This window comes from Cheilinus undulatus, linkage group 22 (assembly GCF_018320785.1).
Source record: "Cheilinus undulatus linkage group 22, ASM1832078v1, whole genome shotgun sequence".
In the NCBI taxonomy this organism is placed as follows: Eukaryota; Metazoa; Chordata; class Actinopteri; order Labriformes; family Labridae; genus Cheilinus; species Cheilinus undulatus.
This window is the reverse complement of record NC_054886.1, coordinates 9,950,242-9,969,751: the sequence shown is the minus strand read 5'-3', so window position 1 is coordinate 9,969,751 and position 19,510 is coordinate 9,950,242. Positions and strand designations below refer to the sequence as shown.

Here is a 19,510-nt window from a genome sequence, read left to right as displayed (position 1 = left end):
AAATTCATAACTGGCTGGTGAGACTTTTTGTTGTTCCTCCTCCTAACATTGGCGTTCTTGAGTGGAGCGTTTTCAAATGCTTTGATTGGTCCACTGGACGGCGTGCTTTTAGCGACACAGCTGCTGAAAAATGTCAGCGCTAATGTTGTTGTCTTTGTCCACTGTTGTATTTTACTGGGCAACAAAGTGTTCCTAAACAGGACACTTTAATCTGGGAATACTCAGGCTTTTGCTGTGGTTGTGTGGTTGACAGGATAGTGTGAGTTGCGCTCTATTTCTCTGTTTGTATGTGAGCTTGGCTCCACATGTATTCATTCGGTACACGTCTGTACCGTACCGAGAGGCCTGTACCGAATCGGTACGGTACAGTACAAATATACGTACCTTTACACCCCTGATTTAGGATTTATGTGAACCTGAACTATTAATTTCATGTGTATTTATCAGGTCAAAGAATTCCTAAACCAGAAGTAATTCTGACTGACTTCATCATGCATTGGAATCTGCTTGCAAACCTCCCCATGTGAACACAGACCAAAATCTATGCAGTTATGCCAGGCTTGCCCCAGGCATAGGCAGTATAGCAAAGGCTGGGGGTGCCACATGGTCTAGGGGCTGCAGGCATGAGCCCCAAACATTTTGAAGGACGCGTCAGTAGCTGGGTTTCCATTACAGTTTTTCGCAAAATAAAAGCGATATTTCTTAAATTTCGCAATTGCGCTTTGAATGCGTTTCTATTGAAGGGAGTTTTGGGCATAGGCTTTGCAATTCTTGTTAAATCTCATCTTGTGTGAATCCGCTGCAGGGAAGCTTGATGCTCAAAACCTGTTGCGTGTTGGTACAGTTTTGGTTACATCTACGGCGGTTGCCTTGATAATTTTGAACAAAAGACGAAGGCAGCGGATGATAGTTCAGACGCAAAGTCCATATGTATGGCAACAGCCACGTATAAGGGTGTAAGTATGAGGTTAAGAAAAGTCTCGTCTCCTCTTCTGCCCACACGTACCATGCCATGTTGTTTCGGAGTGACTAGTCATGTGACACCGTACGTCACGTCCTGTGACTTGTAAATGCAGAAAAAGTGTTTCCATTACACTTTTGTGATATAGAAATATATCGCAACGCCTGAAAACCTCCTCATGAAAGCGTAGAAACTTTTTAGCGATATTTTTTTTTTTTTTAATTCAGGTGTTTCCATTACCATTTTTTTATTGTGCTATTTAGATTTTGAGCTTTTCCAAGTGTAATAGAAACCCAGCTACTGTGAACAAAAACAGGACTGGGAGATATCAGAGTTAAGATCCTGGCTGGAAGTCATCGACATGGTGTCTTCTCATTGTTACAAAAGTGCTTGAGTAAGAAAATAGAGCACCAAAACTTAGACAAAGTTGAGGCAGAGTTTCTTTATCACGTCGTAGGAGCTATTAATATATGTACTGTTATGAGATTACTTTCATCTATTCAGACGGACAGAGAGACAGACAGCTGCAGGTGATGGAGAAAGACAGAGGGAGAGAGCAGCAGAGAAAAGGTAAACATGGCACACACCAGTTATCAAACTGAAAACTTGAGTGATTACAGGAAACATTTATTAGTAGTAGTAGTAGTAGGACTAGGTCATTTCAACTATGTACAAAACTAACAGCATGAATACGAGTATTCCGCTTTGAACAAATATTTGTTTATAGATAATCAAAACAAGATTTACATTTTCTATTTTGATTTATCTGATTCTAATGTCCTGAAATCAGCTATCTGATGATGCCTGTGATCTGTTCATCGAGTTGATGTAAAACGGTCTTGTTGCATTGCAAATCTCTGGTCTGTCACTGGGGTTTAGACTCCCAGTCAGGGTGGACTGAGTACGTGGTTACTGGTCAGATTGATTTGGCCTACAGATCATGTGCAGGGTTATTTATTTATTCATTAAAGAGTAGTTGATATTTCAGTTGACTAAGATTTTCTGTGGTTTTCTAAAGTCCTGGAGCTAGGAGGCTGAGGTGCCTTTTTGACCGCTTTTCTCCCAAATGTTGTCAAGCATGCTTTTATTAATTTTTTTATTCAATTCTGAAAGCAGCCATCAGTACACAGCATATACATGGAAAAGTAACTGAGTTTCCTTTGTAATTCAGCCTTTTCTTTTACCTTTTTAAAATATGAACTAAGTATAACGTGGGAGTGGTAAAGTGTGAACAGAAGATCAGTCCGAAAAACATCAGAAATGGACTTGAGGGGGGAAATTACAGCCAAACTACAATAACAATGTAGTTTGCTGATTAGATAGCACCACAAGGTCCTTGGATGGTCACCTCCACTAAATCTGTCTGAATGGGTGGTACATATATGACCCAGTTGGTTTATAGTTCAACAAAAACCTCTTTTGCAGACAGATGTAAAAAATAATCCTCCCCATAATGTGCTGTTCACAGTATCAATACTACTTATCTGTACTCCTGTACTGTGGGGGGTTCAGAAAGCAACAATTCTGTTATGTGTAATTTCTTATTCATAAGAATCTTGGAGTTTAGATATAATTCCCTTACTTTAACAATTTTGGTAAGCACCAATATATAACTCTAGTGTTTTGATCCTAAAGGTCTGCTTCATTTCTTTGATTATGATCAAAATAATTTTGCACCTGTAGATATCTGTAAAAGTCTCTAAATTGATTCAAAGTTTCTAAATTGACTTTTTCTCTCAATGACAGGAATTTTGTTGGAAAAAGGAGAAGCCACCAGGGCTTTCTTCAGGCACACTCGCTCGAGTCAAGGATTAAGTTAAAAAAACCTTTAATATCTCAGGACATATCTAATAAAAGACAATAAAATAAAATGAATTTGTTTTTGCTTTTCTGATCAATGGTCTATTTTTTTAGGTTTAAAACCAGGATCATAGGCACACCACTGTATTTTGTCATCCAGTTTATACTCTTCTCTGACTATTCTCCAAATTTTTAACTGGGCATCAGTGGATTCTACACAGTATCTGAGACTTTTCCCAGATTTTTATGAGCCAACACTGCATGATAAACATGCCTTTAAAGGACCGATATACTTTTTTAGCAAATAAATATTGTAAGGTACTGATTAGTCAGTTTTTCCATTTTCGCTATTATTTTAAAGACATAAAAAGGCAAAATTGTAAATGAAGAACCATTGAGCTGAACGTTCTGGGTCATATTACCGACAAATGGTTTAGAGTTTTTAAAGAAGTCGCAGTTTCCATCACTGTGAGCCATAAATAAAGCCATGCTTTTTTGTTTACCAGCAGAATACAGCAGATCACATCAGTACACTAGGCAGTGCCAGTCTGTGCTGCTTCTACACAACCAGTCCAGTCCAGATGAAAAAAATCCCAGACCACCTCTGTATGCAGTCTGAGCTTTCAGATATCAAACTGCTCAGTACACACAGAGGTGCATCCACACCTTGGTATCTGAATGAATATTTGAAGTATGTATAAACAGAGTCTTTGTAGGCACATCAGCCAGTTACAAGGGTGTTTCTCTAAATATCTCTAAATTCCATTTTAGTCAAGTCTGTCTCAGGGGGCGAGATCTACAGCCTAATATTTTCTGAGTTATGACGTACTTTCTTGAAAGTAAAACCAGAAAATAAATTCCCTGTAAAGATTGATGCAAATGGTCGAACCAAATAAAAAAAACAGCTTTTTTCTGCTTCTTTTCCAGGTAGAGATGATGGTTCCCAGAGAGACGATCGCTGTATGAGGCAAAGGAGACGGCCTAACAGAGCTCAGCCGTACCCCTCTCACCAGCCCCCCCACGTGACATCCCGCCACCCCACGTACAGATGGTGAGCGGCAGACACAGAAACCCATTACAGCAGGAACACAGGGACTTCTTGTTAGAAATAAAGCGAGTACGGGGGAGGGAGGTTAAGTGAATTTGAAGTCCCTGGCTGTTTCTGGATGTGTGGATCAGATTCGTAATTAAGGTTAGATAGAAGCACGGCGCTGCGTACGATAGCAGAATTGTAATTCACTGATCAGTGTTTGAACATGTTTTAAAATCCAATTTAGTTCAGGTTTTAGATGATGGAGTTCACCACCATGTTTCTGACTGAGAAATGTTGCTAATAAACACAGTTTCTGCTGCATGCATTTAGAAAGACTCACTGTGTGCATAGGTAAGCACTGTTCTTAGGACTGGGCAATATGCACCAAAAATCACATCTCAGTGTTTTTGAGCTGGATGAAGATGCATGATAAATATGTCAGGATTTTTATTTATGCAAAGAAATAACAATTATCACAGCTCCAGCACTAGTAAAAATCAAACCATACTGGCACGTTCTAGACACTCAGTGAGAGACAATTTGTAATTTTTAGTTATCAGAAATTGCAGACCAAGGCCTGCACACTAAGGTTTACAAAAAATTGGTATTATTTCCATATGTAGTGGTTCCTAAATTTTTTCTGTACTCTTAAATTTTGATATATCACAAAAAGAACCATAGAAACATCCTTTTCAGTCACACCTTCAATCAAAACAGCCAGCAAAAGCCTAAATTGCAGAAAAATGTTGGCAACATTTCAAAAAGTAGCTGGGACTGGCAAGGAGCATGGGCTCTATTTACACCTGTTTTTTAAAAGAATAATGTTTGAAACTCACAACTAACTAGTTGGAAACACGGAAAATTTGACATCCTCACCGCTTACACCTGCTTTTCCAAAAGTTGTCAACACTGTCTTGCAATTTGGCACTGTGCAGATATTTGTTGGCAATTTTAGGAATGCATTAGTGAAAACAACTAAAAGTGAACAATACAATTTGTCAGTATCGTCAATAAATGTCTGACAGAATTAGTGTCTGCTGTTAAGACTGATCACATTAATTGGGGTTGAATCAGATCCACAATTAGTGCAGTAATTTTTTAAAATCGCAATTAATCTCATGATTTTTTTGTCCCCTTTAATCCACGTCAGCATCTCCCTGCAGCCACAGTGGTGTAAAATAAGTCCACCACTGCTGCTTAATGTCTCCTATCACTCTAAAAACTCTCAGACAGCTCAGTAGACAAGTCAGAAGTCAGCAAACATTGGCCTTTTTACTGTTACCTTATTTAAAAGCAGGTCAGTATCCAAACAGGAAGTCGATGACCCCAAGGTTAACAGTGAAATTAATTCACAGTGACACAAATGGTTGCAAAATAGTGTACTTTTAAATGCTATAAAAGGATGCAATTAATCGTGATTAACTACAGAAATTCTGAGATTAGTCACGATTAGCCCTGATTTTATTGTTGCTGATTTGCTGGTTATGTCGATGCCTCTTTTTATGCTGTGCATGTTCATGGCATTGTTTTCTGGAACAGTGATTGATGAGGAGTGAGCCATCTCACATCCTTACTATCTTTGCTAACAGCTACAGATATTAAACCCGTGACTATAACGGAGAAGCTAAGAAAAACGGCATAATGTCAATGGCAGCACCATTCTGTTCTGAATCTTGTAACTCTGAGAGCATTTAACAAATAACGCTGCAAATATTAAACTTCCTGCTTCAAAGTCCTGGCTAAAGCCAGAAAGCACAGACACTTATTTGGCACTTCAGATTTTTAGGTTTGCTGAGCGTTAGGTCTGGCATTGTTTTATTAAATCAACATTGTCTTGGCAATATAAATATCTCTCCCCTCGTCTCATTTGAAGATGTTTCTATATAAACTAAAAAACTTGTATTGCCCGGCCCTAACTGTTTTCACTCGTGCTGGTCCGCTCTCCACTTTGAATCCATACAGAGCACTCCATGTCTTTCAAATGTAATCCTCTGCTCTCCTCGTCCAACGCCTTGATCTATAGCCTCGGGCAGACGGCCACCCACGGGTGCTCTGTGTTCACACTGTGAGCAGCGTGGTCAGATCGCCAGCTTTGACCCAGAAATGGTGACTGTAACCCGATTTAACCGGTAAAACCAGGCTGGTGCTCTGTGTGATATTTCTGTGAACAGAGGTCATTATTCATAATGTGCTCTTTTTTTTTTTTTTTTCTCCCTACTGCCTGAATTTAAATGAGGAACATGCAAACCACTGTCAGGTTCAAGAGCTCTTTTATATCCTTTTTATTTTTATTTTTTTTTAAATAAATTGATGTAAAATTCAATCTAACATAGCCGGAGTCTTTATTCTTTTGGTAGCAGAAAGCAAAGCCTTCTTTACTTCGAGTTATCGCACAACATGGCACCTTTCACACATCAGTGGAGGACAATTTTAGGACAATTGTGTCAGGAAATGGGGTTAGACATGTGGACCATTACTGATGGAAGTCAGTATTAGACAATTTAAAGCAGTTTTAGGCCAGTTTTCCTCTCTGAGATCGCAGGGTTATGGCCTGATAGAGCCTGGATTCAAACAATTATTTGTCCAAATAATCCCCAAAAATTGGAGCCTCCCTGATCTTGCTTTGTAAATATCAAACATGTTTGCATGGATATTTGGGATTTTAGATTGGACAGAATACCCACAACAGCCAATGAATGAGCAGAAAAGGTAGCATCACCAACTGGATATTATACTTTTCTGCAAAAATAAACACATCTCAGGATTTCCTCCTTATTCATGCCCTCATGTTTCAGCAATGCTGCAGCTGTAGCACACTCCAGGACAGCCAGCTGAGGATTTCAATGGTCCTCCATATTTGTTTGTCTTCTGAGGTCTTGTTTGATCCCGTTTGTTTCAGCAGGTGTGTGCTCTCATGGACTGAATAGTCAGGATTATAAAGTTAATAGTCAGTTGCCACTGACCTTATGGGGCGTGGTCAGGTTGCAGCCCAGGTTCAAGTCCACCCTGTAGCTCCTTTCATGCATGCCATTCCTCACTCTTTCAACCTTGTTTCTGGCTTTATCTACTATTCTATGTCTTTGATGAAGCACAAAAAAGCCCCCAAATAAATCTTTAGAAACTGACATTATGTCTGTGGTCCCTCAGGTTTTTAGATATTTGAAAACAACATATTTTGGGACTTTTAGGCCTTTATGAGAGAAATAGGATTTTTGATAGAGTTGAAATTGTTGCGAGGGAGTGATATGGAGGTAAGCAGCCTCCAGGATATGTTGGAAAAAAGGTCTCTGCTCACCTGAGTGTGTGACAGGTGGGATGAAGGAGGATAAGGCTTTTTAATTTAAGGCTTGTATTGCAAAGATACTGACTGAAACACCTTGTTATTAGCCAGGAGCACACATCCCACTCCTGTCAAGAAAGGTTTGCCAAAGAAGTCAAGTTAACTGACGGGAGATTGTGCCAAACTAATGAAGATTTTATCAAAAGACAAGCAGACATGACATCGAAATTCCTGTTGCAGGGTTACACAGGACTGGATCTATTGGATGTAGAAATGCCATAGTGACCTTCTGAGCAAGACCCCAAATTTTTTGGGACACTTTTTAACCACGTATTCTCCCTTAGTCCTGTGGACCTCCTACTACACATTCAGACAGATTAAGGGAGGCCAGAGTCTAGAGGAGCCTAGGACTGAGCTAAGAGGCTAGCTGAGCCTCTTTGACAGCTTTGCTCCCTCGTTTTGACATAAACAGTTACTTTAATGGAAACACTGTGAAGATAAACCTTGTGGGGAAGTAGACTGCTTTTATGAGTTGGCTTTTTGTATGAACCACAGGAGCTGACTCCTGTTTGAGAGTTAGTTTCCTTTTCGAAAAATGTTACTTAAATGTTAGTGGTTAAAAAGCCAAACTGGTACTGAACGAAGAGCCGTTTAGGAGCCAAAAGACCGGCTCTTACTGCTGAGCTGAGACAGATATTTGGACAAATTTTCAGTCGGGATTGGCTTGGAATCACACCCAAAATCATTTAAGGTCAACATTAACAACGTTCTGATAACAAGAATAAATTAATGAAAAGGTTGTGATTGCGGTCTTGTAATTACTGCAGCACAAATCAGTCCTCAAGGTTTGCCTTACACTGAACAGATAAACCTCCTGGATTTCAGCCTGGCAGTTAAAAACCAACGCTTTCCTGGAAAAAAAAAAAGTTGTAGTTTTTGCAGTAAACTGTCACTTTTGACTGGCTTGTTTCTTTCTTTTAAGGTATTTTAATACTGTGTAATCACAACTACAATACCAATTTGATCCTTTTTCCAAGAAGTGTGAACTTCTTTCCCTTATTAGCTTAGGTTGAGCACTCTAGTTTCCTCCCTCGAGTATCTTGGCTGTGGTACAGTGTCTTCGCTGTTGAGTAATTGGAAGCTTACAAAGCTCTGCCTTTAAAGTTTCCTCCCAAACACTGATTATTACTGGGAATCAAAGCACAGAGCCAGTGTTAACAGCAGCAGCCAACATTAGACGGTTCATTGAGAGAAACTTTAACAACATTTGGATTCTGAAGATGTTCCTCAGTGAGAGATCAAACACAGAGGCTCTCTCTGTGCTTACTTAGACCAACAGGAGCTGAAGAAATCCAAGCAGTCGTCATTACATCATGTTATAGAAGTGGGGAAGACTACAGCAGGGAAACGGGAAGAGAAACACCAGAATCAAAGGTTAATCCATGACTATAACCTAATCCTGATTACCAGAGCTCTACAGTACAGAAGCTCCACTGCTTCTATGGGTGAGCTTGTCCGACCCCTGTCATCTAATGGGGTCCCACAGGGTTTTTTCCTGGGACATTTACTGTACTCCCTCTATCTGCTTCCCCTAAGACAGATTATAAAAACAAGGGGGCGTTCCCTCCTCAGGAATCTAAAGGCTAACTCCACCCAGTGTTATAGATAAGGCAGGTTAATATGAACATACATGTGCATCTCAAAAAACAGAACATTTTTTCCCTGTGATTTAAGGGAACAAATATACAACTCCCATATTTTCTAGAATATCTTTTACAAAGTGATTTTTTAAATTTAATCTCAGTGATTACAGCCTGCAGTTTTCAAAAACCAACTATGTTGAGGAGTTGGGACGTTTATTTTTACGCTTGCAGCTGAAATGAAACATTCACCCTGCTAATCCTTTCAGCTATCAATCACTATTCCTACTCTCCCTTTCTCACACAGCGCTGAGTGTTTTTACAGGTCATTCAGAAAGTATTCAGACCCCTGTCACTTTTTTCTTTTTTGATATATTGCAGCCTGATGCTACAGTCCAAAAAAAACAATTTTTATCCTTATTTGTCTACACTCAGAACTCCATTGGTGCTGAGTGTTGAGTTTTAGAATGCAAATTTATGCAAAATAAAAAACTGAAATAAGTATTCTGAAGCTTTACAAAAACACTATAATTTTAGCTTGGGCTCCTCCCATTTCTCTGGATATTTGCTGAGATGTTTCTACACCTTGACATGATTTAGAAAGGCACACACCTATCTTTTGAAGCCCTCACAGTTGACGATGCATACCACCAAAAAATAAGCCATGAGGTCAAAGGAACTGCCCGCAGAGCTCAGAGACAGGATTGTTGACAGGCACAGATCTGGAGGAGGCTACAAAACCATTACTGCTGCACTGAAGGTTCCAAAGAGCACAGCGGCCTCCTGAATTCTCAAATGGAAGAAATTTGGTACAACCAGGATTCTTCCAAGAGCTGGTCACCTTAGCAATCGGGGGAGAGGGCCTTAAGAAAGTAACCCGTGCTCCACAGCGCCCTCACAGCACTCTGACTGAAGGTGGGCGACCTCGCCAACTGGAAGCGTGTCTTATTAGCTGGCAGAGATCAGTTGAGAACTGCAAGATTACAAAGGAATAGTATGCCAACAGCGGACTATTTTACCTGTTTGGTGTTAATTTGTCATCCATTCCAGCATGAGTCCATAATAGTACTGCTTCTGCCAAGAGGTGAGTACATTAGGAAGTTAAAAAGGTTAATGTTGAATTAAGGATATGTAGTTTTATGTAAAATTCTTATGCAGAACTTCCTCAAAAATTAAATTTTTCTTGTCAGTAGCGCCGTTGTAGCTCTATGGCCCACTGACCTCCCGGTGAGCCTTTGCTCTCGCTGCAGGATGAGACGTAATGTTGATATAGTGATGGTTTACGACCGGGAGTCCGTGCATTGTGTTGTATTTTGAAAGAACCGGATATTCCATGCTTGTGACTTCCTGTTTGGAGCTTTCTGATCGATGGGGTTTGGCAGCAGCCGGCGCTGAAAATAGACCTGCAGCGTATCTCAAGTGAAGCGCTTCAGAGTGGCACTTCGGGGGCGCGCCACTGCCGGACTGGAGCACGGGCAGAGGCACAGTACGATTTGCATTGTATTTGGAAATTGTCACAAGAAATAACGAGAGACCAAGAACCTGATGGTCACTCTGAGCTCCAGAGATCCTGTGTGGAGATGGGACAAAGTTCCAGAGGAACAGTCAAAGATGCTACATTAAATTTGGCTCACAATGCTGATGTGCTTGATATAATTAGCTTGCAGTCTAATCAGCCTTAATACTAACGCTACATCATACAATGTTTCCTTTAACCACAGACACCAGAGTATTAACCAGATGAGGTGACTGATAAAATTGTTTGACAGTGATCAGTTCCCAATCAATGACAGCGTCTCTGCTTGAACAACTGAAACCAATGACTGATTATCAGAATCCTTGGTAATTTCTTCCCCTAGTAAACAGTGATAAATTTGTTGTTATAGCACTAAAACGGTATGTTCAGCCTTGATGTATAAATTCATGTCTCTCCTCAGATTCTGCATTCATAATAAAATGTTTTTAGAGATTGTAGGTCACTGACTCAAACACAAACTGAATCACTGTGTAAAAAAATCCTCAGATTCATATTCGAGCTTCACTTTGATCAAAATTTCCTCATTTAACCGTCACCTCCTTCACCTCCTCTCCAGCTGATGACGCAGGGCCGTGGATCTGCCGCCGCTCGCTGATATCCTCCTCTGTCTGAGCATGGGGGTTCATCACAGTCTTCAATTACAGCCCATAAATGTCAGGCTGTCTCTGTAGGCTGCGCCTCACCAGGGCAACACGCTCTTACCAGACGTGAGAGGAATCGAACCCACGTCGTTTTCTTACAGAAGTGTGAGCATTCATTAGGCGTGTGTCTTATCGAGGAGAGCGGCGATAAGCTGGCAGCAGACGGCCCTCCAGGGCGGAGCGTGATAGAGCAATTAAGATGATAGTCAATTAGGCCACGCTGCTAATTGACTCGTGATTAAAGCTAGAGCTGATTAATAAAGGGAAGTCTTCCATGCTCTGATGGAGATGAGGTGTGATGGAGAGCCTGTCAGCAGTGATGAATGGAAATAAATGGACAAATGCTGTGTCAGGCTGTGGGCATGATAACTTAGCATTTAGAGCTTTTCAGCCTTTTTTTTATCTCTGGAGTAAGCAGTATGCACTTCTGACCCAGCACAGTCAGGGTCAGAGGTGTTATGTTCTTGGCTGGACCATCCATCCATACGTTTATCCATTCAGGCCTTTCTTGTAAATGATACCTCAAGAAACATTTTTTTATGAACCTTTGTCTCTCTCGCTGTTGTTTTTGAAACTGTTAACATGATACTCAGGTTTAACTTAACAATAAGGCCACTTGCGTTTGTAAGAATGACCTTTTGCTTTGCTTCGGTGTTGGGATATTAATGCTAGGTTTTGGTCATTGGCACCACTCTGAAAAAGGGGACCAACAGTCAAGGAGGAGTAAAAATCACTCCGAATTAATTTTGAATATTGTTATTCAAAATAATTATTGGTGTTTAAATAGATAGTAGGGACAAGAATGAGCACTGACCCTCTCACCAGCAAATTAGTGTTTAAGCACAATAACCACAGACAACTTCTCTTTAAATCTAAGATAAAATTGAACAAATCAGCATTTCACTGGACATGAATGTGGATACAACAAAGTGAATCACCAACACAAAGGACAATAAATGCGGCTTTCAATGAATGCACGACTCGCTTCTGCTGCTGGTTCTACCCAGATCAAGGCCTCTTACATGTGATCACGGTGTGGGATTTGAATCTGATGCCAAACTAGATCCAGGAGTAGGCAGCTGTCAGTCCATTAATGTTTCTTCCACGGTTCCAGCAAGTCAAAAGTCTTGTGCCATCATAATGCGGTTTTAGGAGGAGAGCAGGGCTTGTATCATCCTTCTGAGGCGAGAGAAGAGTGTTCATCTTTGGTTACTGCTTTCTTCAGCACTCTTGTCCAGCTGACGCAGAAAGGAGGGAAAACTCTTGTACCTGACTGTCCGATTGCTGATTGCACTTAAACTTGAGCTAAAGCTAGGAACACACAGCAACAGTGGAAGAGAACCTGGCTGCTGCTTGGATGGCAGTGGAATAGCTCTGCAATGACGGGGTTGGGTTCCTCTATCAGAGAGGAGAATTTGTCCTGCTGTAAGGGCTCCTGGGATAATGACTCGCTCAGTTTGACTCTGTTTAAAGAATTCCCCTCAAAAAGACCATGAAGGCCAGGTTTTTGCCCATGAAACCCACCACATGGCTGATTCCCAGCATCTGCATTAAAGTACCTTTCTTTAATAAACCACAAGAGGAGATTAAACAGCGTTGCTTACACTGCCTGAAGCCTTTATTATCAGTTCCGCTGCTTGACTTGTGCTTTATTAAAAAAGCATAAAGTTCTTCCTGATCCCCTTTAGAGTTTGATGGACATTTTGACTTTAAAGTGTTATTCACTGCAGGATGGGCAGCCAAACTGGGCTAGTGAAGCGAGCCTAGTTGTTGCTCAGTTGTAAAAAAAAAAAAACACATTATACAGCAGAGCGTGCCTCCACTGGTGTTTCATTAAATCCTTCATCAAACTGCTTTGGGTCTAAAAAGTGACATTCGTAAGACGAGCTTTACAGGCGTGCAGGAGCTGATTTATAGTTGAAGAATCATCCTTGGACTTAAACTGAGATACAGAAGAGAAAACAGAGTTCTTCTCTTTTTATCTTTTCATCTAAGGCACATATGTGCAACCTATCCTCTCTCTTCCCTCCCCTCCCCTCTCTGATTTAATGAGACATAATTATCAGCGATTATCACAGAGGAGCTGGGAGAGAGATGAAGACAGGCTTTTTATTGTTATTTATGTCCGCATTGTTCCTCAATAGCGAGCTCCATCCAGCTGCAGGTTCACTTCACAGGGTGCTTCCAAAAACATTACAGACTACTTCAGCGCCTAAAATAACCACCAAGCACTGATAAACTTGATCTACATTTTACATAAAAAGGAATAGAGATGAGTTTAAATGTGTTTGAGAACCCGCAATGGTCTCAGTTGTCTGGAATTGCTGCTGCAGGATGTAGCACGTGTAGTTATTGATAAACTTTATCATTTCTCATCACTGATCTACACCCAGAAAGCCGAACTGAAGCGTTTTTATACTCAGGTTATCTTAGATCACATTATATCCACTGGTGCACGTTTAACAGTTTGAGTAGAAGTACTACTATACTTCTAAAGCATCTTCACACACAGACAGTGGTGCTGCTGGTGGCAATGGACACATACTTATCAAGACATTTAACAGAAATTGGCGCTCATTACGCAGCACCATCTTAATGATTAAGTAATTAAAGCGATACTGTGGCTATTTTTTAATACCCCAGGATATGGTTTGACTGTATTGCCGCAATTGCTTACTACTTTAGCCCAGTGTCTGATCATTTGTAGTTTTGCACAGCTTGCATATTAAATTACCAATGTTCAACTACAGACTTTCTGGATTACTTCAGGTTTCTTCAAACACCGGAATATTTGCTTTCAATAGTGGATAGGCTTTCTTATCCTTGAGACTGGCCTCATTCTTTTTGATCTGATGCGTGTGCAGCATGTCTGCTGCCACTTGGTGGCTTTTTGTTACGAGTCCAGACAAGTTCTTTAAAATGACAATGAGGCTGGCATCATGGGCAGGATTCCTATCACTTTAAAACATCTTCACACAGAGGCAGTGCTGCTGCTGGAAACGGATACACACTTTAAGGCATTCATGGCAGTTTTCAAAGACCACAGGATACCATAAGACAGCCAAACTCAAATCTTGCTTTTAAGATTTCTACCAATAACATGACCACTCCACCACTGGACTTTCCAGTGATTGTAGACATTGCAGAGGTAAATTACAACCACTTGGTAGCTAAAAATGAAGAGAGACTGATGAATGAATCCATGTTGTATTGTACATCGTGATAAATTTGATCAAAATGAAAGTTTTTTTTAATCAATAGGCTGGGATGTTTTGCTTTAAATCACTATAGAGTAAAGAGGAAAGGATTTTCAATTCTTTCTGTTTAATTTTCCTTGCAGAAAGTTTGACACCTCTGCTCTAAAGCAGCAGAGATCAGTGGAATCTAATTTGTCTAAGGGCATGTTAGGGCAAATACTGTTTTTTAAGAAATGTACAGTCATGTCTCTGACAAATTGTGCCTGAGGCAAGAGCCTTAGAGAACTTTTCTCAGATTCTTTTATAGAAGTCAAGGTCACAGCAGCATTTATGCAAAGCATTTATTCATAGATATCAAATCATTTCAGTCCGAGTGTTTGAATCAGGAGAATGTGGGTAAGGCTGAAAAGGCAGGAAACAAAAAGAGGATGTTATTATTGAAATGAAGTTTTAGAAGAACTCTGGATCCGTCTGAATAGAGAGATGGCTTCTGTGGTTAGAAGTGAACTGGAGAAGAATAGTTGGACTCTGATATTCTTGTTCTTTCACAAACATTATTAAATGTTCATTTAGAAAAAATAAAACAGATTTACCATGAGCCTCCTGGTTCCCAGCATGCACTGGGAGCTGTGTTCAAAGATTAAAAAGACAAAATAATCAGATATTTTTTTCTGTTGCAGCAGTCTTTCATCCCTCCTCACTGTGTAACACTCTGCAACAGCGTTGGCATGAATGAGTCATCCGAGAACATTCAAACACGCTGACGTACCTTTGTCTTCAGGTGTTTTAAAGTTAATTTGACCTTTACACACAGCGTTTTACATTCACTACAGTTAAATCTTTAAAGTAGCATGTTGGCTCAGCCCCGTCGCTACATTTGTGACGTCTTTCTCTTTTCTTTGCCAGAAGTGAGCGGGTACAGGTCGACAGGTTTCTAAGATAAACCTCAGAAAGACTGCTCCGTCCTAAACAGCTCCATGTTTCTCATTTACCTCTATTCCTACTGCTGCTGCTGCTGCTGGTAAAAGCTGTTTTTTCACATGCTGTTCAGATATTTCTGCACATTTCATCGGTAATCCAGGTGATTTGTGCATTTTCATAAAAGCATGAAATTTGGTGCTCTTCAACATTTTATGGCACTGAACATTTTTAGAAATGGATGCATCAAAAAATACCCTCCTTTACGGACGGTGTGATTCTTTTATTTTTGGTATTAACTCAATTATGTATTTTAAACCATAACCTTGTACGGCACATAAGAGACAGGATGAATAACGTCTACCACTTGTGTTCAAAGACATTATAGCATGTAGAACATCATAAATGGAATATTTAAAAGGCCCTACATTACAAGTAGATGCTCTGCAACCCTCCTGCTTACCTCTCCTGTCTGTTTGTAGTGAAGAAAACTCAGATTAAATCTGGACTAGAGTTCACCAAAAAGCAAGTGGGAGTCTCCATGGTCAAGTGGGGAAAGTGTTTTGGTCGGATGAGACCAAAATGGAGCTTTGTGGCCATCAGACAAGATGTCAAACATGCCACACCCACTGTGCAACATGGTGGTGGCAGCATCATGCTGTGGGGATGCTTCTCAGCAGCCGGCCCTGGAAGGCTTGTAAAGTTGGCAGGTAATTTTATATCTAGCTTGTGAAGTTTCCCCATGCAGAACATTAAAATAAATCAATTTTAGGCTATGGAGCAGTGTCTGCTTTGAATACAGTGTCTATGAAACAGGAGGGATTTGTCCATAACACAACATACTGTGGACTTATATTTTATAATTTGTTTACATTTAACAAACCAAAATGGACAGAGCCTTGCTAACAGTTTCCCTTCATTTCCAGTCTTTATGCTAAGCTAGGCTAACCACATTCTTACTCCAGGTCTTTACATGTGTCTTAAAGTGAATGATTTAGCAACTGTAAGAAAGAAAATTTTACCTGCTAGATGAGAAAGAAACACAATTAGGCACTGAACTGATTTAAAGGTTTTATTGTTCTTTGTATCTGATATTTGGAGACTGAATATGAAGCCAATTACAAACAAACATGGTCCTGAGAGGGTTGTTTCATTGTGATCCTATTCATCTGTAGCTGTGTCTAACATGTTGAGCCTGCAGCTCCTGGTGTTTCCTGTTTTAGGCCCCGCTGGGCCCCGTCGGTCTGATCGACCAGAACCTGGACGGTGTGAGCGAGTCGACTCAGGCCCTCGTCCTCCATGATGAGCTGAGGAGAGCACAAGGAATCCTGGGAGGGGAGGGAGGACGGAGTCAGTGGAGGAAGGTCACAGATACAGACATTTATCTGAGTGTTTTAAAACTGGAGAAGAGCAAAGGAAACCCTCGTCAGTCTGTATGTGTATGTTTCCTCTTCTATATAGGCCTACCCAGAGAATTGTCTGGGCCCCTGAAAAAACCAGAATATGGCTCTAACCAGCTGTGGTTTATAAATGATGTCGATGCGTATGTTGGCTCAGTAGCATTAGTGTTAGCATCCTGGCTAACAGTTTCCTCATTTTGGAGCTGAAAAGTGTGTTAAGCTTTTATTTGGTTCTGATGTTGGAGTCATTTATGTTTCCTGCCTTTTGCCTGTGTTTTACACTTTCGTGTATTACACTGGTTTTTGTTGCTTTTTCCAAATTTTTGCCATTCTTTTTGCAACTATTTTTGCCCCTTTTAACCAGTTTTTGCCATTTTAATCACTGTTAACTGATTCTTGCTGCTTTTTCTGTTTACCACTTTAACTGATTTTTGCAGCTTTTAATACATTTTAACCCAATTTTGCAATTTTTGCAGTTTTTGTTCCTCCAACCCAGTGGTTCTCAACCTTGGGGTCTGGACCCCAACGGGGGTCACGAAACACTAAGAGGGGAGTTGCCAGATGCCGTAAAAAATGAAGAATACCTTTGAAATGATTATTTTCTCACCCAGTTTTGTTACTTTTATTTGCCACTTTTAATCAATTTTGCACAATTTGAACCCATTCTTGCCACTTTACTCCATGTTAACCCATTTTCATGCTTTTTTACTAACAATTACTGCCAATGTTAACACATTTTTGCCAATCTAAACCCATTTTTAGCAGTTTTAAACCGTGTACACCACTTTTAATTGCCTGTTTCATCATTTCTAAACCAATTCTTGCAACTTTTTGTAAATTGTTGCCTCATTATTGCTGCTATCAACCCCTTTTTATCACATTTACGCTCATTTTTGTCCATTTGAACCACATTTCACTAGGGCTCAACGATTTGGGAAAATAATCTAACTGCGTTTTTTTTTTTTTTTTTACCATGTATTGTGGTTGTGATTTACTATGCGATTATTTCTTACATTCCTTATCTCATGTATTTTTCTGTCAAAAAAAAAGCAATAATTCATTCTATACTATAACCAACATAATATTCGTTTGAACTAGGGCTGAACAGTTTTGAAAAATTATCTTATTGTGATGATTTTAACTCATTTTGCAAATTGGATATGAACGATTGTATTAAAGGGAATGAGCTTTTTCTATGTAATTCTCATATCTAATAAGAAAAAAAAACAAAAAAAGAAGAAAATAGGATTTTTTTCAAACACTTTTCTAAAAATATGCCATGAGAATGTTTGCATGATATGTAATGCATAATGTCTCTGCTGCAAAAGTCTTAAACTAGTATTTTGACACAAATTTCAGCTTAAAGATATATTGCACCTTTTGCGATTTGAAAATTACAGCAGGCCAAATTGCGATTTAATCTAATTTGCAATTAATTGCCCAGCCCTACTATTAACCCATTTTTGCAGCTTTTTCCCCATATCTTTTTCTTTTGCACATTTTAACCCATTCTCAGCACTTCTCTGCAACTTTTAACTGTTTTTGCTGCCTTTTTCCCAATTTTTTGCCACTTTTAAACAATTTTTACAGTTTTTTGCCCCTTTTCCTCTTGCCTCTGTTGCAACTTCTTTTTGCTACTTTTTACCACTTTGACCCTTTTTTTTACACAATTAATCAGTCCTTTACATTTCGGTTGTCTCGGTTTCTTCTATTTTTTATTCTGGTATCCTGACGTTCCTTCACATCATGGCTTGACTCTGAAGTCGATTATTATTTTCCTGTTGGTTTAGTGCGGTGTGCTGATCCACATTTTTAACATCTCCAGTTAAAGGTAATTCTGTTTTAAGAAAAGAGGTTTGCATCTTTAAAAAGGCTGTAGTCTACTACAGTATAACCATATACGACTTTTCTTTTAAGAGTGGTTATAATTCAGATTATGAATAAATCTGGTTATCACAGTGTAACTTTTCAGTGGACCTTGGTTTTCCTGACCACCATGGTCCCCCAGTTTAGCTGGGCCCTAGAAAGCTCTCCCCTTTACCCCCTCTTATGGACTGCCCTGCTTCTATGTGATTCTAAAGACCATCCTGGCACAGAAAGGGTTAACACATTTCTCAGATGGGTTCGTGGCATTCGGTGACAAATTTCCATCTCCTCCTGAGTGGATATCAGTGACGTCCACACTCGGCCAAACGTTGAGTGTTTATTGCCTGCAGCTCTGAAATGAAAAGCCATTAAATCTGAGTTTTTCCTTGTCCAAGAAAGCAGACGCTTCAAAACAACAACAAGCAAACACTCAGATGCTGTAGAATAGAACAGCGGGGCGGTTAATGGAGGGGACAGATCTCTGATATGAATCATAATGAAGAGTTTCTGTCAGACACAGCGAGGGAGTCCTGGAGGGCAAGGATTCAGAAATATTTAAATAATCATCGATTTGTTTAAGAAATGGAAGGAATCATGGGATTTTTATCTCATCGTAAAAAATATACTTCCGTTATTTTACTGTAGGTTTTGGCAGATTATTATGGGCATTTTGTCCTTCCGTACAGAGTCAAATGTTGTTTTAGGTCACTGAGAAGTCACCTTTTTTAGAAAACTCCTTCCAGGGTGAAGATTCATGTATGAAAACAGAAGAGGAAAACTTTCCAGAGCCTCTTACTGATACTATGATGGCGTGATATTATTAGAGATGCACTTTTTTCTGATATTAATTTAGCAGATGGATGATTCTAATACTCTTTTTTATGACTTCTTTGGTTTAACACGCTTATAAGAACCAAGATTTTCTCTTTTTTTCGACCACAAACACAGATCAGTTTGTCCAACAGGTCTGTAAATCTCTTCCCTGAATCAGCCACCGGGGGAGCTAAATAGCAGCTCTGAATTGATAGAAAGATAAACATCTGCCTCTGACATGATGAGGCTGAGCTCCTTAGATACAACCAGAGGATGGGGTGCAATTACTAAACTGCATAAAAGATAATGATTCCTGCAGTTATCTAAGTATTCAGTAGTGCTGTAGAGGTTCAGAAGAAAGCCTGCAGAAAGGCCTCTATGTTTATAAGAGTGCCAATACTGACCTTTGCAGAAGTACCTTTAT

At 39.8% G+C, this 19,510-nt stretch overlaps 2 protein-coding genes across 2 annotated transcripts in view; one reads left to right on the top strand and one right to left on the bottom strand.

Annotated features, from left to right (window-relative positions):
• The window catches only part of fam113 (family with sequence similarity 113), a 32,697-nt gene extending 28,582 nt beyond the window's left edge, over positions 1-4,115 (top strand). Inside the window, exon 10 of the mRNA XM_041779603.1 lies at positions 3,689-4,115. Coding sequence (XP_041635537.1) covers positions 3,689-3,816 — 128 coding nt within the window. The 3' untranslated portion in view covers positions 3,817-4,115. The remainder of the gene's footprint in view (positions 1-3,688) is intronic.
• An 11,950-nt stretch (positions 4,116-16,065) lies between these two features.
• The window catches only part of lrch4 (leucine-rich repeats and calponin homology (CH) domain containing 4), a 74,273-nt gene continuing 70,828 nt past the window's right edge, over positions 16,066-19,510 (bottom strand). The window contains exon 18 of the mRNA XM_041779602.1: positions 16,066-16,335. Within this exon, the coding sequence (XP_041635536.1) occupies positions 16,189-16,335 (147 nt within the window). The 3' untranslated portion in view covers positions 16,066-16,188. The remainder of the gene's footprint in view (positions 16,336-19,510) is intronic.